Genomic DNA, 23,818 nt, shown 5'->3' with positions numbered 1-23,818 from the left:
GGTCTCCATCTCCCAACTCAAATGTCTAAACTTCACTTATTTACTTATAAAACCACTTGATTATAGCTTCATTACAAATGCATGCACTTCACACCTCTACTCCTTTTCACCTCTCAATTTGTATGACTACATATTGACAAACTTCAGCTGGGGTTACAAAACCTAATAGTTCTTTGGCTGTATCGATTAATGGAACTCGCCAGTATCCCTTCAAAAAAAAAATTTTTTTTGAAGTAACATTGTCGGTCTAATCTTTTCAATAGTCTTCTAACCGTGGAATTGGATATGTATCTACCTTGGTTACTGTATTAATTTTATGATAATCTATACATAATCATCGTGACCCATCCAGTTCCAGCACCATTACAGTCGATGAGTTCTAGCTCGTGTAACTCAGCCCCATCATGTTATTTTCCACCTTGAACTTGTTCGCTTTCCTTAACTAACGTCTCTGGATTGAGTCTGCAAGGATGTTGCTTTGTGGGTGATTAATCTCCTTCTTTATCATGTGTGGTCAAAGTTGTTTTATATGGTCTATTCCCACAACTCAGTTAATGAGTGTGTAATAGTTTCTTTGGAAGTCACGGTGACAGTTTTCTGGAAGATAGCCTAATTTTCAAGCACCTCCATATTATCCAATCTGATTGCTGGACAGTCATTTTTTATCTGCTTTCGCTTCCAGTGCAGCTAGTGCAATTTTCAAATACTCTGGACAACTCTCACACTTTGTGTCAAATTTCTGGGAGAGATTAAGCATAGTCGAAAGTGCAATCACTGAGCTTAAGTGTATCAGTTTTTCTTTAATTAATTTAAGTGGTCCTCTCACACCATGCCCACATCTCAGTTCATAAGGACTGAATCCTTTGTATTAATTAGAGGGGTGGGTCCCAGAAGGCAAACAGTAAAAATGGAATTCCTTTGTCCTAATCGTGAGGACGTTCCTGACAACAGACTTTCATCATGGTTATTAAAGTGTGATCCTGAGGGCAATTTCCCCAAATTCTGGGTGCGATCTTACCGTCTTGCCATGCTGAGCCGGTAAGTTAGGGCAAGAGGTGAAAAACCAGGTTCGCGCCCGGCTTCTCGACACCCACGAGCTTGCCAGCACAATCAACCTCATGCCCAGGAAGTGGCAAGGCTGATTTCAATATTAATGACATGAGTTCCATGTCATGAACGGGCCCCTATCGACTGGGCTCACTTTCCTCAGTCCCCTTGTTGGCTGAGGTCCTCAACGGTGAGCATCACAGGTGGTCTGCACCAACGGGGACCAGACGTGATGACCTTGAAGGTGGGACCAGAGGTCATTGAAGCACCTTGGGTGATCGGGTGCAGGGCTGGGCAGTGCCCATGGGATAGTACCAGCCTTGCACTCTGGCACTGCCAGCCGGGCACCCTGGTACTACAAGGGGGGTGGGCCTGAGGGGACAGGGCCTGAGGGGGTGGAGTCTGATGGGGTGGTTGGGTGGGTGGGTTGGGGGGAGTGAGTCCATATGAGGGGAGGGAAGAGGGGAACTCTGCTCTGGGGGGAGTGGGGTGCTTATCGGTGGGGGTGGCGAACAGCCGGAGCTGCGATCGGGGTGAGGCAAGAAAAGCTACGTTTAATAAAAGTCTGAAAATGGGTGTGCTCTACACCTGTGTTTTGGGCATGTTTGCCACTGCAATCTTCCCACACTCTTGTCAGTTTTTCTGGCAGTAGGGAGGCTTGCACCGGTGAGTGGGGAAGGGAGGGAACAGGGCGGAGCCTAATCTGACTGGGGAAACCGACTTCCGAGCACTCCCACGCCATTGCGGAGGGCGCCCCAATCTCTCAGTGAACTGGGAGATCTCCTCCCACCCCCATCCCTCCCTCCCATCATCGGCGGTCTGTTCTTCCCCCACACCAAGCATCAGGGAAACAGGACGCTCCTGGCAGAACCCCTAGGGTTTACAGCGAAGGCTATAAAAGGTGGAGGATGGGGCTCTGTATAATATAGAAATCATAGAAACCCTACAGTGCAGAAAGAGGCCATTCGGCCCATCGAGTCTGCACCAACCACAATCCCACCCAGACCCTATCCCCATATCCCTACATATTTTACCCACTAATCCCTCTAATCTACGCATCCCAGGACACTAAGGGGCAATTTTAGCACGGCCAATCAACCTAACCCGCACATCTTTGGACTGTGGGAGGAAACCGGAGCACCCGGAGGAAACCCACGCAGACACGAGGAGAATGTGCAAACTCCACACAGACAGTGACCCGAGCCGGGAATCGAACCCAGGTCCCTGGAGCTGTGAAGCAGTCGTGCTAACCACTGTGCTACCGTGCCGCGGGGGTCGCAGGGGTTCTGCCAGGAGCGTCCTTGTAGAGCAACCCACCTTTGCAGAGACCCCCTGCAGGAGCCCCCCTGAGATTGTGGAGGTGGGGCGTGTATGCACAGTCAAAGCCCCATCCCCACTCAGGCCACACACCACAGGCACTTCCTCTGGCAACTTCATTGCAGTGTTAATGTCAGCCGACTTGTGACTAATAAATAACCTTTAACGTCGGAATAAATGGGTGTTTTTCTGGTTGGAGGAAGGTAACTAGTGGCGTGCCGCAGGGATCGGTACTCGGGCCGCAACTGTTTACCATTTATATAGATGATCTGGAGGAGGGGACGGAGTGTAGGGTAACGAAGTTTGCAGACGACACAAAGATAAGTGGAAAAGTGAATCGTGTGGAGGACGGAGAAGATCTGCAGAGAGATTTGGACAGGCTGAGTGAGTGGGCGAGGATATGGCAAATGGAGTATAACGTTGATAAATGCGAGGTTATACACTTTGGAGGAAATAATAACAAATGGGATTACTATCTCAATGGAAACAAATTAAAACATGCTACCGTGCAAAGGGACCTGGGGGTCCTTGTGCATGAGACGCAAAAGCCCAGTCTGCAGGTACAACAGGTGATCAAGAAGGCAAATGGGATGTTGGCCTATATCGCGAGGGGGATAGAATATAAAAGCAGGGATGTCTTGATGCACCTGTACAGGGCATTGGTGAGGCCGCAGCTGGAATACTGTGTGCAGTATTGGTCCCCTTATATGCGGAAGGATATATTGGCATTGGAGGGAGTGCAGAGAAGGTTCACCAGGTTGATACCGGAGATGAGGGGTTTGGATTATGAGGAGAGGCTGAGGAGATTGGGTTTGTACTCGTTGGAGTTTAGAAGGATGAGGGGGGATCTTATGGAGACTTATAAGATAATGCGGGGGCTGGATAGGGTGGAGGCGGAGAGATTCTTTCCACTTAGTAAGGAAGTTAAAACTAGAGGACACAGCCTCAAAATAAAGGGGGGTCGGTTTAAGACAGAGTTGAGGAGGAACCTCTTCTCCCAGAGGGTGGTGAATCTCTGGAATTCTCTGCCCACTGAGGTGGTGGAGGCTACCTCGCTGAATATGTTTAAAGCGCGGATGGATGGATTCCTGATCGGTAAGGGAATTGAGGGTTATGGGGATCAGGCGGGTAAGTGGTACTGATCCACGTCAGATCAGCCATGATCTTATTGAATGGCGGGGCAGGCTCGAGGGGCTAGATGGCCTACTCCTGCTCCTATTTCTTATGTTCTTATGTTCTTATGTTCTTATGTTCTAACGTTTATCATGCCTGGTTTCCACTGGTGGAGACCAGCAGTGATTCTCACCAGTGAGACCTCTCACCAATGAAGCATCCGGGAGACCAGAAACAGCTGTCCCAGATGCGCTAATAGGATTAAAATGCAGTCAATCCCATGTAAATCCTGCCGGCAAAACAGGGACAATTTCTGTGACGGCAAACATTTTTTGGCCTCAGATGATGCAATTTTATTGGCTCTCCATGCCAATCGACTGGCTTGGCTGAGCCAATAAGATCGCGTCTGCCATTTCTCTCACCCTCCTTATAACTGCAGATGATAAGCTAAAGACTTAAATTGTTTGATTCCTAAACTATTAATTATCTCTTTGAATAATTGTGAGAAAAAAACTTGAGCCTTGATCTGATTGTATTTCCACATCTTGCAAAAAAAAATTGAACAAAATTTTCCACGATCACTTTTGCATAATAAGGCACTAGCTCAGGAAATTATGTCAAAAGATATTGATTCCCATTTCGGGTTTAAGTAGGGGTCCTATGTAATGTATTAATACCATGCTAAATGGCCTTTCAAAAGCTGGTATTGGAATTAAAATTGCAGGTTTAATGGCTGATTGTGTTTTCCCCACCTAACATGTCTGACATGTCTGGCAGAATTTAGCCAAGTCTTTAAGGAATCCTGGCCAATAAAAATATGTTTCAATATTTTAGCCTGAGTTCCAAATGTCTAAGTGAAGGGCCATCGGAATTTTTTGAGGCACTTGTAAAATCTTTGATAAATTACTATACTCTCTCTCTTTTGAAGTGTATAGTTTAGGGGCAAAAGGGGGAGCGGGGGAGCAAAGGTTTTCAGTTGAATGCTGCTATAAGTTATTCTCAACATTATACCATATCATGAACCATTTCCCGACACCCAGTTTCCCAGTTTCTCTCAAGCTATTCTTAACTAAGAAGGTTTTGATAAAAATTAGGATGTTTTTGGAATACATCATATTTGACAGCTACTATTGCAGTTCCATATTCAAATAAAAAACAAGGTTGCCCCACACCAGCACAATGCATGGCAACAACTTCACCATTGGAACTTAATACCGGGGAGCCAGAGGAGCCATGGAAGAAACAGGTATCGTATTTGAGACGTTGACGATCTTGGTCGATCGACATTATATTTTTTGAAAGCAAGTACATTGTTTGTAAACTCTCCTCCAGTGGAACTTTTAAATCAAGTTGGCTTTTCATCCAGTCTCGAATGCGCTGTACCATCTGCTGATCTTCTGTTACAACAGGCAAAACAACAGAGTTATCTATTTTCTTTATGCTTCCATTTGGGTGACCAATAATGTAGATCACTTCTTGTTGAGGTTTCCCACTGCTGATTACTTCTTGTTGAGCTGTCCTTTGGTAGTTTTCAAGAAGACCTGACAAACATTTCGATTCTCCCTGTGGGTATTCCAGCTCCAAAACAGCATAATCGAGTTCTTTGGAGTACACCTCAAACCATCGTTTCACTTTGTAACTTGAACCCTGAAGTTTGGTATGTTCATAGTCAAATATGACTGTTACTGTATCGCAGAGAACATTGGGTATAGATTCTTCATCATGATTTGTGATTTCTTTCCCCACCATTCCTTCCACAACATGGTAGCATGTGAGGATATATGCACCTTTCAGAATGAAGCAAGTACCTGAAGCGTGTGCACTGGATATGTAGCCAACTGATAAACTCTTTTGCTTAAGCATCAGTAAGTCTTTGACAGGGGTGGAGATGTTCTCCAGTGTTTTGTATTCACTCTTCAGGAAATTCACAACTGCTGATTGTGACAAATCACCACAAGTCCTTTTTTCTATAAATTTCTGAAAATCAGAAATGATTGTCTTGTTTCTGTCTATCATATATAAGGGTACATTTTGCATTTCACTCATTGCAATGCACTCCGAGTGCAAGTATTCCCTTGATAATTTTGATTTCTTTTTATCAACTGTTGCATATTTCTCGGTAGTTGTCTTTTGGGCCTGAGCAGTCATTGCTTCCTCACTGGTAGCCTTATTGATCTGTATTTGAAACACCTGGCCACTTAAACTATTCACGATGTTGTTGAATTGAATTTTAGTTATAGGGTGGACAATCGTTACTAGGTAACAAAACTCAGATTGTACAGTGGGGAGAAAACGCCCATCAGACACTAAAGCTTCTCGTATAGTCTCTCCTTCAAAGCCCAAGACACAAAGATTAGTATCTCCGTTTGCTATCTGCTTACAAGATATTATCTTTCGATTATCTCTTCCTTTTGTTCTGCCAGTCGGGAGAATATAAAAGAGAATGGGTCGTTTGCCATGAGATCTTGCAGTACTTACTGGTCTTCCACTAATGCTACCTTTTGGATCTTTCACAAATGACAGAATGAAGTAGGTATCCGCTGGCAGGCACTGGCACGGAATCCTGCTACTGACAATTCCTTGAAAAGGTTGCATCCCATAAGTAACAACTTCACGGGGTTTATACCTTCCAAGCATTTGCTGAAAGACAGCGGAAGTCTGGAGCGCTGAAAATAAGCTGTCTCCTGATTTCCCAAAGAATGCATATCTGACGGAGTCAATGTCCCCTCTCAAGCTGAACTTGAACGGGAGATTCTGACCTTCTCCATTGTGGCATGGTTCTTCTGTGGGCAGTTGTCCACGACACTGTGACTCTACTTGTGGCACATATTCACATTTGATCCTTTTGGTGTCCACATTGACCTCACTCGGAGGGTCAGTTAAGAGCTCCACTGGACTAGACTTCAAAAAGAAAAGATAGTTAATATATGTTCAGTACTACTCTTGGAGTGAAAGTAATAGGGCAATTGTTATGGGGGATTTTAACTTGACTAATATTGACTGGAATTGTTATAGCTCTAGCTCGTTAGAGGGGTCAGTTTTTGTTCAAAGCGTGCAGGAAGGTTTTTTGACTCAGTATGTAGACAGGCCAACTAGAGGTGAGGCTATATTGGATCTGGTGCTGGGAAATGAGCCAGACCAGGTGCTAGACTTGGAAGTTGGTGTGCATTTTGGTGATAGTGACCACAATTCGGTTACGTTCACCTTAGTGATGGAAAGGGATAGGCATGAACCTCGGGCCAGTGGTTTTAGCTGGGGGAAGGGTAATTATGAGGCTATTAGGAGAGAATTAGGAAACATAGGTTGGACTAGGAGATTACAGGGACTGGGAACGTCCGACATGTGGAGTTTTTTCAAGGAGCAGCTACTGCGAGTCTGTGATAGGTATGTCCCTGTCAGGCAAGGAGGAATTGGTAGGGCTAGGGAACCGTGGTGCACCAAAAAAGTTTCTTTGTTGGTTAAAAAGAAAAAGGAGGCTTATGTTCGGATGAGACGTGAGCACTCGGGTAGTGCACTAGAAAGCTTTAGATTGGCTAAGAGGGAGTTGAAGAGCGAGCTTAGAAGGGCTAAAAGGGGACATGAGAAGACTTTGGCGGATAGGGTTAAAGAGAATCCTAAGGCGTTCTATAGGTATGTCAAGAACAGAAGGTTGGTTAGGGCAAGTTTAGGGCCAGTTATAGATGGCAGAGGGAAGTTATGTGTGGAACCGGAGGAGATTGGTGAAGCATTGAACCAATATTTCTCTTCGGTGTTCACGCAAGGGGACATGAATATAGCTGAGGAGGACACTGGGTTGCAAGGGAGTAGAATAGACAGTATTACAGTTGATAAGGAGGATGTGCAGGATATTCTGGAGGGTCTGAAAATAGATAAATCCCCTGGTCCGGATGGGATTTATCCAAGGATTCTCTGGGAGGCAAGAGAAGTGATTGCAGAGCCTCTGGCTCTGATCTTCAGGTCGTCGTTGGCCTCTGGTATAGTACCAGAAGATTGGAGGTTAGCGAATGTTGTCCCATTGTTTAAGAAGGGGAACAGAGACTTCCCCGGGAATTATAGACCGGTGAGTCTCACTTCTGTTGTCGGCAAGATGTTGGAAAAAATTATAAGGGATAGGATTTATAGTTATTTGGAGAGTAATGAATTGATAGGTGATAGTCAGCATGGTTTTGTGGCAGGTAGGTCGTGCCTTACTAACCTTATTGAGTTTTTTGAGAAAGTGACCAAGGAGGTGGATGGGGGCAAGGCAGTGGACGTGGTATATATGGATTTTAGTAAGGCGTTTGATAAGGTTCACCATGGTAGGCTTCTGCAGAAAATGCAGATGTATGGGATTGGGGGTGATCTAGGAAATTGGATCAGGAATTGGCTAGCGGATAGGAAACAGAGGGTGGTGGTTGATAGTAAATATTCATCATGGAGTGCGGTTACAAGTGGTGTACCTCAGGGATCTGTTTTGGGGCCACTGCTGTTTGTAATATTTATTAATGATCTGGATGAGGGTATAGTTGGGTGGATTAGCAAATTTGCTGATGACACCAAAGTCGGTGGTGTGGTAGACAGTGAGGAAGGGTGTCGTAGTTTGCAGGAAGACTTAGACAGGTTGCAAAGTTGGGCCGAGAGGTGGCGGATGGAGTTTAATGCGGAGAAGTGTGAGGTAATTCACTTTGGTAGGAATAACAGATGTGTTGAGTATAGGGCTAACGGGAGGACTTTGAATAGTGTGGAGGAGCAGAGGGATCTAGGTGTATGTGTGCATAGATCCCTGAAAGTTGGGAATCAAGTAGATAAGGTTGTTAAGAAGGCATATGGTGTCTTGGCGTTTATTGGTAGGGGGATTGAATTTAGGAGTCGTAGCGTTATGTTGCAACTGTACACAACTCTGGTGCGGCCGCACTTGGAGTACTGTGTGCAGTTCTGGTCCCCACATTACAGGAAGGATGTGGAGGCTTTGGAGAGGGTGCAGAGGAGGTTTACCAGGATGTTGCCTGGTATGGAGGGGAGATCCTATGAGGAGAGGCTGAGGGATTTGGGATTGTTTTCGCTGGAAAGGCGGCGGCTAAGAGGGGATCTTATTGAAACATATAAGATGATTAGAGGTTTAGATAGGGTGGATAGTGATAGCCTTTTTCCTCTGATGGAGAAATCCAGCACGAGGGGGCATGGCTTTAAATTGAGGGGGGGTAGTTATAGAACCGATGTCAGGGGTAGGTTCTTTACCCAGAGGGTGGTGAGGGATTGGAATGCCCTGCCAGCATCAGTAGTAAATGCGCCTAGTTTGGGGGCGTTTAAGAGATCCGTAGATAGGTTCATGGACGAAAAGAAATTGGTTTAGGTTGGAGGGTCACAGTGTTTTTTTTTAACTGGTCGGTGCAACATCGTGGGCCGAAGGGCCTGTTCTGCGCTGTAATGTTCTATGTTCTATGTTCTATGTATCTTCATTAAAGAATATTAATGATTTAAACTTAAATGTGGGAAATTTGCAAATGACACAAAAGTTGATAGTGAAGAGTATAGCTGTCAATCCCAGAATATCAACGGTCTGATTGTGTGGGCAGAGAAGAGGCAAATGGAATTCAATCCAGAAAAGTGTGGGGTAATCCTTATTTACTCTCTCCAAATACAAGAGTACACAATAAACAGGAAGATATTGAGAGGGGTTGAGGAAGTGAGAGACCTTGATGGTGGCAGTACGGGTAGACAAGGCGGTCAAGAAAGCACATGGAATGCTTTTCTTTATTGGATGAGGTATTGAACACAAAAGCAGGGATGTAACAAACTCTAAATTCACTAATTCATGAATACACATGTAAATGAATAGCCAGATATTGCACGATGATCCGAGTGCATGAATCACAAAAGGCTGGTATACAGGTACAGGATGTAATTCGGAAAGCTAATAGAATGTTACTGTTTATTACTGGGGGAATTGATTCCAAAAGTTGGACAGGGCATTGGTAAGACCACACCTGGAGTATTGTATGGATTATCGGTCTCCTTATTTCAGGAACCTGCCTCCACCACACTTCCAGGCAGTGCATTCTAGACCCAAACCATTCGTTGTGCGAAAAAGTTTTTTCTCACATCACATTTTGCTGCTTTTTAAAATGACTTTAAATCCATGCCAAAGAACAAAGAAAATTACAGCACAGTAACAGGCCCTTCGGCCCTCGAAGCCTGTACCGACCATGCTGCCCGACTCAACTAAAACCCCTTACTCTTCCAGGGACCATATCCTTCAATTCTCATCCTATTCATGTATTTGTCAAGACACCCTGAAAAGTCACTATCGTATCTGCTTCCACTCCCTCCCCCCACCTCGAGTTGCAGGCTCCCACCACCCTCTGTGTAAAAAAACTTGCCTCGTACATCTCCTTTAAACCTTGCCCCTCGCACCTTAAACCTATGCCCCCCCTATTCCACCCTGGGAAAAAGCTTCTGACTATCCACTCTGTCCATGCCCCTCATAATCTTGTAGACTTCTATCAGGTCGCCCATCGACCTCCGTCATTCTGGTGAGAACAAACCAAGTTTCTCCAACCTCTCCTCATAGCTAATGCCCTCCATAACAGGCACTGGTACTCGCTGTACTCCCTCTATAGCAAGAATATCCTTCCTCAGAAAAGGTTAATGGCCCCTCATTCTCGATTATTTTATGAGGGGTGACAACTTCTCCCTGTCTATGAAGTTACCATGAAAATCCAATGCAAAAGATTAGATTAAAGGAGATGAACGCGAAGCGCTACTTAACCTGAAAAGAGTATTTAGGTCCTTGGACGGTGAGCAGGGGGGGAGGAAAAGGGGCAGGTGTTGCATCTTCTGGGATTGCATGGGAAGACGCTATGGGAATGAGGTAAGGTGCTGGGTGTGATGGAGGAGTGGACCAGGTATCCTGGAGGGAACGGTCCCTACAGAGTGCTGACAGGGGGAGTGAGGGGAAGATATGTTTGGTGGTGGCACCATGCTAGAAATGGTGGAGGATGATCCTTTGAATCCGGAGGCTGGTGGGGTGAAAAGTGGGGACAAGGGGACCCTATCCTGGTTCTGGGAGGGAGGGGAGGGGGTGAGAGCAGTGGCCCGGGGATGGGTTGGACACGCTTGAGAGCCCTGTCAGCCACAGTGGGTGAGAAACCACGATTAAGGAAGAAGGAAGACATTAGCAGCACCATTATGGAAAGTGGCATCGGATTTCAGCACAGGAGCCCTCATGAGGGCATCAAGCAATGCACGATTGAGAGATATGTCAGGTAGGAAATTGTGTGTTTTACCTCAGCACCAAATGCAACATGGGGGGGGTTGGGGGAGGGGGGGTTGTGTCATGTGGCTGGCATGCACATAGTGGATTATGTGCCCAGTGATTTGACAATATATTTCCACGTCAGCCTGCAGGACAAACTGGCACATAACAGTGAGGGAAGAGAAATGATTGATGGAGCAGTGTTCGCATAAGGATCCTAACCCCTGAAGAGGACGAGGATTTCAAAATTCCCAGCAGCAGCGCAGCAGACATTCACCACCCTCTGGGTGAAGAAATTTCTCCTCACCTCAGTTCGAAAAGGTTTCCCCCTTATCCTCAAACTATTGCCCGAGTTCTGGATTCCCCCCACCATCGGGAACATTCTTTCTGAATCTACCCTGTCTAACCCTGTTAGAATTTTATAAGTTTCTATGAGATCCCCTCTCACTCTTCTAAACTCCAATGAATATAATCCTAACCCACTTAGTCTCTCCTCATATGACAGACCCGCCATCCCAGGAATCAGCCTGGTAAACCTTCGCTGTGCTCCCTCTATAGCAAGGACATCCTTCCTCAGATAAGGACACCAAAACTGCACACAATAGTCCAGGTGTGGCCTCACCAACACAATTGCAGCAAAACATCTCTATCCCTATACTCAAATCCATAGAGTCTATGACTCTATGATTCTTGCTATGAAGGCCAACATACTTCTTTTCCGCCTGCTGTACCTGCGCGCTTACTTTCAGCGACTGATGCTCAAGGACACCAAGGTCTTACTGAGTATCCACATCTCTCAATTTACACCCGTTCAAATAATAATCTGTCATCTTATTATTTATCCACATTATACTAGTTTGAGGATAAGGTCACCATCCTCTGTCCTGATCAGCCATAACCATCCCTGTGGTCAGCCATGACCATTCCTGAGACGAAGCAGAAGCAACAGAGAAGGCCAAGCTGCCTGCTGTTCTTCCTGGAATACTCTTCATTGTTAACGAGACATTGCATTGGTTGGTTCAGTGGGATAAAGATCTGCTGCAGTCAACGCAACTGAGTGCTGAAAAAAAAGACAACAGACTTCATATGATACAGCTTCGATTGGCATGACAAACCAACCTCCAGTCCTCATTGTACCACCACTTCCCCTCCCCACACCAGTAACTGGTCACTCAGTGCTGCAACTGCCTCTTCCCCATTACGCTCTTCAGGAAAGACTAACCCCGGTCCAGAAGGTCGTCTTGTGGATGGCCACTGTCTATTGAAGTGCCTTCTGTACCCATCACCTCTGATCTCGCCTCAATGAACTGTAAGATCCACAAGTTCAATATCTGCCCAGGGGCTAGTGGACAGTGTGTCTGTGATAAAATGGAAATCGCTGCTGACTGAATAAAGCTCATCGGCTGCTCATCATAGAAACCCTACAGTACAGAAAGAGGCCATTCGGCCCATCGAGTCTGCACCGACCACAATCCCACCCAGGTCCTACCCCCATATCCCAACATATTTTACCCACTAATCCCTCTAACCTACGCATCTCAGGACACTAAGGGGCAATTTTAGCATGGCCAATCAACCTAACCCGCACATCTTTTGGACTGTGGGAGGAAACCAGAGCACCCGGAGGAAACTCACGTAGACACGAGGAGAATGTGCAAACTCCACACAGACAGTGACCCAAGCCGGGAATCGAACCCAGGTTCCCGGAGCTGTGAAGCAGCAGTGCTAACCACTGTGCTACCGTGCCGCCCCATACCGTGCTGCAGGGTGAAAATCCACTGGATTTGCTGAAAGCTTCAAAGATTGTGTTGTCCAAATGCAGGTCATAATTAACGGAATTCCCAATACTATTCTTCCCTAGAAATTCGGCAACTTCTTCTTGGTCTTGATTTCCAATTTCATGGATGGAGAGCTCATAGGTGTTTTCTTGGCTTCTTCCTTGATTGTCTTTGTTTTACACAAGTGAACTGAAAGCATTCTGTGCCCTTTGCTGGCATCCACAGCATAAATATCTCAAAATATCTACTGTAGGGTTCCCCACCCTCTTGCCTCTTTTGGCAGGCTTTTGAGTGGGTGGGGCCACAGCCTGTGGGCCTACCCAGTCAACTGAGTCACTTAGAGACTCGATGTTGTGTTCATTGAAGCTCTTTGATTTTTTTTTAAACAGACCAAGGACAACCTCACTTCAGATCAATATGCGAAGCAGGGCGAATTTTGCGAGATCTATTGGGCTTCAATTTGTTGCCACGTCGACTGACTGGACTAACAACATAAAGAACCAGGTGCCCTGCTCTCCAGTATGAATGCCGAATGCTGCTCGATGTTTGAGGAAGTATTTCTTCCATAGCTCCCTCGCTTGGCTTCTCTATGAGCCCTGGAGAGATGCAAATGAATAGGGTAGTAGTGACTGCTCACCGGGTATGTACATCATGACCTCATTCCAGTCTGCCTGCTCCTTTGGTACTCACCTGATGAAGGAGCAGCGCTCCGAAAGCTCGTGATACCAAGTAAATCTGTTGGACTTTAACCTGGTGTTGTGAGACTTCTTACTCTGCTCCTTTAGTAGGTTGTAAATTTGTTCTGTCACCAAGTTTTCCTTCACTCTCCTGCCATGATTCCGTCGATGGCATCAATGCTGCTTTGGATTGGCGTCACTACCGTTAATATATTTTACTCTTGGTGTGGTTGCTGGCATTTGGTTTGCATGACCTATCTTACTTAGAGAGAGAGATTGTAGTCTTACTCTGTTACTTGCTTTAAACTGGTCTCTTAACATATTAGGTTAGAGTAAATATGTCTCTCTTGAGTATAAAGTGCTCCACCATCTCTCCAGAATGTCCAGCATGTGACTACTGATATATCATAGTCTGCATCACTCCTCAGCAGAGCTGTTCAATTAACCCATTATACTCAAATAGTAGTTTGGTAACACAGAACGAGTATCGTTGAAAAAACACACATCTTGAAGCTTTTCACTTTGCACCCTGGAGAAGATAGTGCTGATTGGTTTGTCAAATGAACGCTGATTGGTCATAGTCAAAATCTTATCTGATTACCAGTGTAATTCATGGCACACTGAGGACGATTAATAAATGTTGTCCAGTCGCGGAATCACATCTAATTTTGGACATTGTGTTTTGAGCTTTGTAAGCATGGGCTGGTTGGATATGGTCAGTGCCTTGTTAGTTGTGAACAGCAGAAGGGACATTCTCGCTAGATCCATTAGTTTCAGATTGAATTGGGTCTTTTCTCATTATGACCATCGCAAAGTATTTGGTTAATGGCTCTGCTATTCCTTATTCCCCATTATAATGTTACTTGTCCCTGACTGTTATTGATCCACATTTAGTTTCACTAATCTTTTCCTATCTACATACTTGAAGAAACATTTACAATCATTTTTATGTTTCCTTGTCTGCTCTTATAATCTCTTTTCTCTTTCCCAATTAGACCCCATATCCTCCTTAGCTGAATTCTAAAATCCACCCAGTCCTCAGGCTTATTATCCAATCAAATCCAATCAAAGTCCAATTCAAGGCCTCAACCAGTGAGACATTACAGGTCCAAACTGACAAGACAGGCAAGCCTCTTCCTGCCTTGGGCTTGAGCTACATGATCCAAGCTGATAGGAGCAGGCATTGCACCCCTTCCAGTGCTCAATCTTATTTGCATCTTAGCCAAAAGGCCTAGATGCCGTTTTTAAAAATTGCTTCAAATGAAGCCTCAGTGTAACCTCATTGACTTCAATCAAGTGCAGGACAGCAAAACTACACTTGATCTTAGCCAAAAGGCCGAGAAGCGATGTTTTTCAGCAACACTGTAATGCTCTTCCTTTGATCTAAAACTATCTTTAAATCTGCTTGTTAGCCATGGTTGGACCACTTTTTCCTGAGAGTGTTTGTACCTCAAAAGGATATAGATTGTCAAATTATGAATTATTTTAATTCTGGACATCGAAAGATATGATGGTTGACAAACAATAGTTCTCCAATCTACCTTAGCCAATTCACCCCTCATATCCAGATAGTTTGCCTTGTTTATTTAAGGCCGTAGTTTCATACTCAACTAAATCTCAATATAAAATTCCATTGTGTTGAGTTCACTCTACCCTAGAAACAACACTCTGAACTACAAGGTTACCATTTCTCAGTCCACAATACGAGGTCTAAAACAGTATGTTTTTTTCTTTGGTACTTTATTCTTAATCAAAAAGCCAATTAAGTCCAATCAGAGTCCCCAGATGAGGGACAAACCAGATCCAAGCTGACAAGACAAGAATATACATACATCTTGGGCTTGATCAAACAAAATCCAAGCTGACAGGGTGAGGCATTGCACCCCCTCCTGACCTCGACCTGAGCTTCATCTGAGCCAAAAGGCCCAGATGGCTTTAAAAGATTGTATCAGGTGAAGCCTCAGTTTAAATGGCTACCCTGAGCACTTACAGTTGATGTTAGGCAAAGGTCTAAAATAGCATGTTCTTTACTTAATTCCTCGACATACTGATCTAGTTCCATGGAGGGGCAGGAAGGCAAAGCAGGAGGCAGCAACCAACATTCCCCTTTCTGGCAGCCTACCCATGATTGATCCACTCAAGCACAATTCCCCCATTCACCAACAATCCCACATATGCACCCCGCATCATTGGTGGGATTAGCTTTCCAGAATGGATGGCTGACAAGACAACGTGATGTGGAGATGCCGGCGTTGGACTGGGGTAAGCACAGTAAGAAGTCTCACAACACCAGGTTAAAGTCCAACAGGTTTATTTGGTAGCAAATACCATTAGCTTTCGGAGCGTGCTGCCCCTTCGTCAGATGGAGTGAAAATCTGTTCTCCAACAGGGCACAGAGACACAACATCAAGTTACAGAATATTAATTAGAATGCAAATCTCTACAGCCATCCAGGTCTTAAAAGGTACAGATAATGTGGGTGGAGGGAACATTAAACACAGGTTAAAGAGATGTGTAACCCCCACAGCTTTCCCCCTGATCTTGCAGAATCTTACTAGCCGTTCTGTCTGGAGACAATACACATCTCCTTAACCTGTGTTTAATGTTCCCTCCACCCACATTATCTGTACCTTTTAAGACCTGGCTGGCTGTAGAGATTTGCATTCTAATTAGTATTCTGTAACTTGATTTCTGTGTCTCTGTGCCCTGTTGGAGAACAGATAACCACTCCATCTGACAAAGGGGCAGCGCTCCGAAAGCTTATGGTATTTGCTACCAAATAAACCTGTTGGACTTTAACCTGGTGTTGTGAGACTTCTTACTGTGACAAGACAACAGCAAGGGTACCTGCAGAATGTCAAGACTGCCATTTAAAGCCACCCCATTTACATCATTACAAAAAATGCATTTGAGATAGATTGCTGGACTGTGGTGGAATCCCCTTTATACCAAGGTATAGACCATAGAATCATGCAGTGCAGAAGGAGGCCATTCAGCCCATCCATATGCAGCCACGATGCCAGCTATCTTCTTTCACGGGATGAGGGAGTTTCTGCTCAGCCAGCACTTTTACTGCCCACTCCTCATTTGAGAAGATGGAGGTGAGCCGCCTTTCTGAAAGGCTGCAATCCATGTGGCGTCGAGGAGTGCCCACAGCACTGTTCGGAGAGTGGCTGGGTCGTACAAAGCCAGGCTTGCAAGAGATTCCGTGACCTCAGTCTGATCTTTCACACAGTACTCAAATGTGATGTGCCCACGCTGCAACAGGAGCTGGGATATCAGCTCAACAACTGGCAATTCAGGGGAAACCTCTACCAGGGGAGTGGTAAGAATGTGGAACTTGCTCCCGCAGGGAGGTTCTCACTCAAATGGTAAAGATGCAAAGAAGGGGAGCTGGATAAATTCATGAAGGAGAAAGGGGGAATAGAAGGAGATGTTGATGGGGTGACATGATCGGAACAGACCAGATGGGCTGAGTGGCCAGTTTCTCTCGTTTTGAGTTTTATTTAATTGTGTAATTCTCTTTGCAATATACAAAAGCACCTAAACATCTGCAAGACAGGGCAGAAAGAGGATGAGAAAAGTGGGGAAGCAATGTGTAGGCTTATGCTGCACCTGGTTTATCTAGATTTACATAAACTTGTTACCTCTATCGCGTGTTCTGAGTCACTTTGGGAAGACGATTGAGAAATGGTCAACTGCGTCGAATCATTTGAGGAAAGCATTCTTCCTTGTGATGAGATTTCCTGCCTTTAAAAAAAATGCAAACAGTCTAATCCAAAAAGTAATGCGAACTTTTAATTTGGTTTCAACGCTGAGATATAAAAGCTTACATTTAAGTGGCACCTTGAACATAGCTGTTAGCAAGGTGTGTGACAGGAGCCTGATCATAAAAATGCAAATCAAACCACATGAAGACATATGAAGACAGGTAATCAAAAAGGTGGGCAAACAGGTAGGTTTGGAGAAGCACCTTAAAGGAAGAGAGAGAGGTGAAGATATTTATGGAGGGAACTGCAGAGCTAAACTGAAGCATGGCCAGCAATGGTGGCATGATTAAAATCGGGCATAAGCAAGAGGTTGAAATGGAGTGCTGTAAGGCTTGAGGAAGTTAGAGAGATAGGACAGTGGATGTTACAGACGTAGGGAGGGTTGTAGGGGCTGGAGGAGGTTACAGAGATAGGAAGGGTTGTCGGGGCTGGAGGAGGTTACAGAGATAGGGAGGATTGTCGTGGCTAGAGGTAGGGAGCATTGTAGAGACTGGAGGAGGTTACAGAGATAGAGAGGGTTGTTGGGTCTGGAGGAAGTTACAAAGATAGGGAGGCTGGAGGCGGTTACAGAAATAGGGAGGGTTTTCAGGATATTCGAGGGTTTAGGATGTTAGAGAGATAGGGAGAAATATAGGGCTAGAGGAAGTTACAGGGATAGGGTAGGTTGTAATACTTGAGGAGGTTACAGAGATAAGGTCGGGTGTACGTGCTGGAGGAAGTTACAGAGATAGGGAGGGTGTAGGGGCTGGAGGAGGTTACAGAGATAGGGAGGGGTGTAGGGACTGGAAGAGGTTACTGAGATAGGGAGGGGTGTAGCGGCTGGAGGAGGTTACAGAGATAGGGAGTGTTTCAGGGACTGGAGGAGGTTACAGAGATAGGGAGTGTTTTAGGGACTGGAGGAGGTTACAGAGATAGGGAGGGGTGCAGCAGCTGGAGGAGGTTACAGAGATAGGGAGTGTTTTAGGGACTGGAGGAGGTTACTGAGATAGGGAGGGTGGTAGGGGCTGGAGGAGGTTACAGAGATAGGGAGTGTTTTAGGGACTGGAGGAGGTTACTGAGATAGGGTGGGTTGTAGGGGCAAGAGGTGGATAGAGAGATAGGGACAGCTGTATGGGCTGGAGGAAGGTACAGAGATGGGGAGTGTTGTAGGGGCAGGAGGAGGTAACACAGATAGGGAGGATTTTAGTGGCTGGAGGAGGTTACAAAGATAGGGAGGGTTTTGGGACTTAATACAATACAGATAGGGAGAAGTGCAGAGTCTGGAGGAAGTTACAGAGATGGAAAGGGTGGTAGGGGCTTGAGGAGATTACGTAGATAGGGAGGATTGTACGGGCTGAAGGAGCCAACAGAGATAGGGAGGGTTGTAGGGGCTGGAAGAGGTTACAGAGACAGCGAGGGTTGCAGGTTTGGAGGAGGTTTCAGAGCTGGGGAGGTTTCTGGCAGCTGGAGGAGGATACAGAGATGGGGAGAGTTGTAGGGACTGGAGGAAGTTACAGAAATAGGGAGGGTTGTAGGGGCTGGAGGATGTTATGGAGATAGGGATGGTTGTAGGGGCTGGAGGAGGTTACAGAGGTAGTAAGGTTGCAGGTTTGGAGGAGGTTTCAGAGCTGGGAAGGTTTCTGGCAGCTGGAGGAGGATACAGAGATGGGGAGGGTTGTAGGGACTGGAGGAAGTTACAGAAAGAGGGAGGATTGTCGGGGCTGGAGGATGTTACAGAGATAGGGAGAGTTGTAGGGGCTGGAGGAGGCTACATAGATAGGGAGGATTTTAAGGGCTGGAGGAGATTACAGAGATGGGGAGCGATGTAGGACTGGAGGAGGTGACAGGGATCAGGAGGGTTGTAGGGACTGGAGGAGGTCACAGAGATAGGGAGGGTTGTAGGGGCCAGAGGAGGTTAATAAAAATTCAATCAAATTTGTGAGGCAAGACTTACCCTTCACGAATCCGTGTTGACTATCCCGGATTAAGCTGCATCTTTCCAAATGGTCATAAATCATATCCCTCAGGACCTTTCCCATTAACTTACCGACCACCGAAGTAAGACTAACCAGCCTATAATTACCAGGGTCATTCCTATTTCCTTTCTTGAACAGAGGAACAACATTCACCACTCTCCAGTCCTCTGGCACTATCCCCGTGATGTGGAGATGCCGGCGTTGGACTGGGGTAAACACAGTAAGAGGTTTCACAACACCAGGTTAAAGTCCAACAGGTTTATTTGGTAGCAAAAGCCACACAAGCTTTCGGAACTCCAAGCCCCTTCTTCAGGTGAGTGGGAATTCTGCTCACAAACAGGGCATATAAAGACACAGACTCAATTTACATGAATAATGGTTGGAATGCGAATACTTACAGCTAATCAAGTCTTTAAGATACAAACAACGTTGTTTGTTTCTTAAAGACTTGATTAGCTGTAAGTATTCGCATTCCAACCATTATTCATGTAAATTGAGTCTGTGTCTTTATATGCCCTGTTTGTGAGCAGAATTCCCACTCACCTGAAGAAGGGGCTTGGAGCTCCAAAAGCTTGTGTGGCTTTTGCTACCAAATAAACCGGTTGGACTTTAACCTGGTGTTGATAAACTTCTTACTGTGACTATCCCCGTGGACAGTGAGGACCCAAAGATCAAAGCCAAAGGCTCTGCAATCTCATCGCTTGCCTCCCAAAGAATCCTGGGATAGATCCCATCTGGCCCAGGGGACTTATCGAGCCTCAGGTTTTTCAAAATTGCTAATACATCTTCCCTCAGAACATCTACCTCCTCCAGCCTATCAGTCTGTATCACACTCTCATCCTCAAAAACATGGCCCCTCTCCTTGGTGAACACTGAAGAAAAGTATTCATTCATCACCTCTCCTATCTCTTCTGACTCCATGCACAAGTACCCACTGCCGTCCTTGACCAGCCCTAACCTCACCCTGGTCATTCTTTTATTCCTCACATAAGAGTAAAAAGCCTTCGGGTTTTCCTTGATCCGACCGCCAAGGACTTCTCATGCCCCCTCCTAGCTCTCCTAAGCCCTTTTTTTAGCTCATTCCTTGCTACCTTGTAACTCTCAAGCGACCCAACTGAACCTTGTTTTCTCATCCTTACATACACTTCCTTTTTCCTCTTGACAAGACATTCAACCTCTTTTGTGAACCATGGTTCCCTCACTCGGCCATTTCCTCCCTGCCTGATAGGGACATACCGATCAAGGACACACAGTATTTGTTCCTTGAACAAGCTCCACTTTTCATTTGTGCCTTTCCCTGACAGTTTCTGTTCCCATCTTATGCTCCCTAATTCCTGCCTAATCGCATCATAATTACCCCTCCCCCAGTTATAAACCTTGCCCTGCCGTAAGGCCCTATCCCTCTCCATTGTAATAATGAAAGACACCGAATTGTGGTCACTATCTCCAAAGGGCTCTCCCACAACCAAATCTAACACTTGGCCCGGTTCATTTCCCAGTACCAAGTCCAATATGGCCCCACCTCTTGTCGGCCTATCCACATATTGTGTCAGGAAACCCTCCTGCACACACTGCACAAAAACTGCCCCATCCGAACTATTCGACCTATAAAGGTTCCAATCAATATTTGGAAAGTTAAAGTCACCCATGACAACTACCCTGCGACCTCCACACCTATCCATAATCTGCTTGGCAATTTCTTCCTCCACATCTCTATTACTATTTGGGGGCCTATAGAAAACCCCTAACAACGTGACCGCTCCTTTCCTATTTCTAACTTCAGCCCATATTACCTCAGTGTGCAGATCCCCCTCGAACTGCCTTTCTGCAGCCGTTAAACTATCCTTGATTAACAATGCTACTCCTCCACCTCTTTTACCACCTTCCCTACTCTTACTGAAACATCTATACCCCGGAACTTCCAACAACCATTCCTGTCCCTGTTCTAACCATGTCTCCGTAATGGCCACAACATCGTAGTCCCAAGTATCAACCCACGCTCCAAGTTCACCTACCTTATTCCGGATGCTCCTTGCGTTGATGTAGACACACTTCAACCCGGTTGTATTGAAGAATACTCAGCAGCTTCTTCACACCGGATTTCCACTTGTACCAAATTCCTGACCTGGCTCGTGATTTCTAAAGCTCTCAGTTTCACTGTCTGTGGATAAGTTAACAATTTATAATAATAAAAATTGGAGTTTTAAAAATATCTTTATTATCTCCATTAGATCACTCCTTAAACTTCTATTTTACAAGGAATTACAAGCTGAGCCCGCAATCTATCCTCACAATGTAACTCTTAGTTGCATTATCAAAACAATAACAGCTCGATTACAAAAGAGACAATGATAGTATTGGGGGTGTAGGAATAGAGTTAAGAGAGAAATCAGGAGGGCTAAAAGGGGATACGAGATTGTTAGATAAGGCAAAGGAGAATCCAAAGAGCTTCTACAAATACATAAAGGGCAAAAGAATAACTAGGGAGAGAGTAGGGCCTCTTAAGGATTAACAAGGTCATCTATGTGCGGATCCACAAGAGATGAGTGAGATCCTAAATGAATATTTCTCATCAGTATTTACTGTTGAGAAAACCATGGATGTTCGGGAACTTGAGGAAATAAATAGTGATGTCTTGAGGAGTGTACATATTACAGAGAAGGAGGTGCAGGAAGTTTTAAAGCGCATCAAGGTAGATAAATCCCCGGGACCTGATGATGTGTATCCCAGGACATTGTGGGAGGCTAGGGAGGAAATTGCGGGTCCCCTAGCAGAGATATTTGAATCATCGATAGTCACGGGTGAGGTGCCTGAAGATTGGAGAGTGGCAAATGTTGTGCCTTTGTTTAAAAAGGGCTGCAGGGAAAAGCCTGGGAACTACAGACCAGGTGAGCCTCACATCTGTGGTGGGTAGGTTGTTGGAAGGTATTTTGAGAGACAGGATCTACAGGCATTTAGAGATGCAAGGACTGATTAGGGACAGTCAGATGGCTTTGTGAGTGGAAAATCATGTCTCACAAATTTGATTGAGTTTTTTGAAGGGGTAACCAAGAAGGTAGATGAGGGCAGTGCAGTTGATGTTGTCTACATGGACTTTAGCAAAGCCTTTGACAAGATATCGCATGGTAGGTTGTTGCATAAGATTAAATCTCACTGGATCCAGGGTAGCTAAATGGATAAAAATTGGCGAGATGACAGAAGCCAGAGGGTGGTTGTAGAGGGTTGATTTTCAAACTGGAGGCCTGTGACCAGCGGTGTGCCTCAGGGATCGGTGCTGGGTCCACTGTTATTTGTCATTTATATTAATGATTTGGATGAGAATATAGGGGGCATGGTTAGTAAGTTTGCAGATGACACCAAGATTGGTGGCACAGTGGACAGTGAAGGTGGTTATCTCCAATTGCAACGAGATCTTGGTCAATTGGGCCAGTGGGCTGACGAATGGCAGATGGAGTTTAATTTAGATAAATGCGAGGTGATGCATTTTGGTAGATTGAACCAGGGCAGGACTTACTCAGTTAATGGTAAAACGTTGGGAAAGTTACAGAACAAAGAGATCTTGGGGTGCAAGTTCATAGCTCCTTGAAAGTGGAGTCACAGGTGGACAGAGTGGTGAAGATGGCAATCGGCATGCTTGGTTTCATTGGTCAGAACATTGAATACAGGAGTTGGGATGGCTTGTTGAAGTTATACAAGACATTGGTAAGGCCACACTTGGAATACTGTGTACAGTTCTGGTCACCTTATTATAGAAAGGATATTATTAAACTAGAAAGCGTACAGAAAAGATTTACTAGGATGCTACCGGGACTTGATGGTTTGAGTTATAAGGAGAGGCTTGGTAGACTGGAACTTTTTTCTCTAGAGTGTAGAAGGCTGAGGGGTGACCTTATAGAGGTCTATAACATAGTGAGGGACATAGATCAGCTAGATAGTCAATGTCTTTTCCCAAAGGTAGGGAAGTCTAAAACTAGAGGGCATAGGTTTAAGGTGAGAGGGAAGAGATACAAAAGTGTCCAGAGGGGCAATTTTTTTCACAAAGAGGGTGGTGAGTGTCTGGAACAAGCTGCCAGAAGTAGTAGTAGAGGCGGGTACAATTTTGTCTTTTAAAAAGCATTTAGACAGTTACATGGGTAAGATGGGTGTAGAGGGATATGGGCCAAACGCGGGCAATTGGGACTAGCTTCAGGGTTTAAAAAAGGGCGGCATGGACAGGTTGGGCCGAAGGGCCTGTTTCCTTGCTCTAAACCTCAATGACTCTATGATATTCATGCTACAGCAGCTGCTCACTGTTTGTATCACTGATTCACAAGGCGTTAACAGGATCACCTGAGGCGGATGTCAAACCCTTTTTGATCTCTTTCTAACTCTCCTCTATCTCTACTCTGATTTCTGCCCTCTTTTAATTTCACCCCAGGTGGTGTGCCGCATTGTGGACCCAACCCTAGGTTTTACTTTTAAACAAGAATCACGGTGACATGATTAGGGAGGGCGAGGTGTCGTGATCAACGCAGAGCCTTTTCTTACGCTGCCCTGAACCTCAACATAAAGCACAAAGAAATAATTAACAACTTTACGATAGCTTAAAGATTGCATTGTTAGAGGAAGAAATTTAAGACGCTTTCAGTAACTTACAGACTGGAGAAAGTAGCTTCAGCAGAAATGAAACCTGAAAGGCAGGAAAAGATTCCAACACTTCCTGTATCCAGTTTGGGTCTGTGATTGGTTGATGATGGTATCGGTGCATGCACAGCGCCCTCTGAGTCTTCTCTGGCCCCAACACTCACTGCAGAACAGAAATGACCATTTCCTGCTTTCTTACCTCACCCTTTAAAAGCAGGCACATCGACCTGTATAAGAACCCACTTGCTGTCAGGAACTGAATCCTTCCCATTGGTTTCTGTGTAAAAGTAAATTGGGATGCCTT

General features: G+C 45.3%; 1 protein-coding gene and 1 non-coding gene across 2 annotated transcripts; both read right to left on the bottom strand.

Moving 5' to 3' along the window:
* Window positions 1-2,799: 2,799 nt before the first annotated feature.
* Window positions 2,800-23,666, bottom strand: LOC144505313 (serine protease FAM111A-like). The gene is made up of 4 exons (XM_078231429.1): window positions 23,527-23,666; window positions 20,907-21,052; window positions 16,814-16,916; window positions 2,800-6,378 (listed from the first exon to the last, which is right to left on the bottom strand). Exons 3-4 carry the CDS (start codon window positions 16,889-16,891, stop codon window positions 4,543-4,545), a joined length of 1,914 nt encoding a protein of 637 aa, XP_078087555.1. The 5' UTR covers window positions 16,892-16,916; window positions 20,907-21,052; window positions 23,527-23,666; the 3' UTR covers window positions 2,800-4,542.
* LOC144505709 (U2 spliceosomal RNA) lies at window positions 14,315-14,514 on the bottom strand. The gene has a single exon (XR_013499850.1). It is a non-coding gene; the product is annotated as a U2 spliceosomal RNA (small nuclear RNA).
* Window positions 23,667-23,818: the final 152 nt, after the last annotated feature.

Source organism: Mustelus asterias, chromosome 16 (assembly GCF_964213995.1).
Source record: "Mustelus asterias chromosome 16, sMusAst1.hap1.1, whole genome shotgun sequence".
Lineage (NCBI taxonomy): Eukaryota > Metazoa > Chordata > Chondrichthyes > Carcharhiniformes > Triakidae > Mustelus > Mustelus asterias.
This window is presented reverse-complemented; position numbering and strand designations above follow the sequence as displayed.

Excerpts from the sequence above, each read along its gene's own strand:
- LOC144505313 (XM_078231429.1), bottom strand. The coding sequence starts at position 16,891 with ATGCTTTCCTCAAATGATTCGACGCAGTTGACCATTTCTCAATCGTCT. Across the intron at positions 6,379-16,813 it reads ACTCAGAACACGCGATAGAG|TCTAGTCCAGTGGAGCTCTT; the intron begins GTAACAAGTTTA and ends TTCTTTTTGAAG.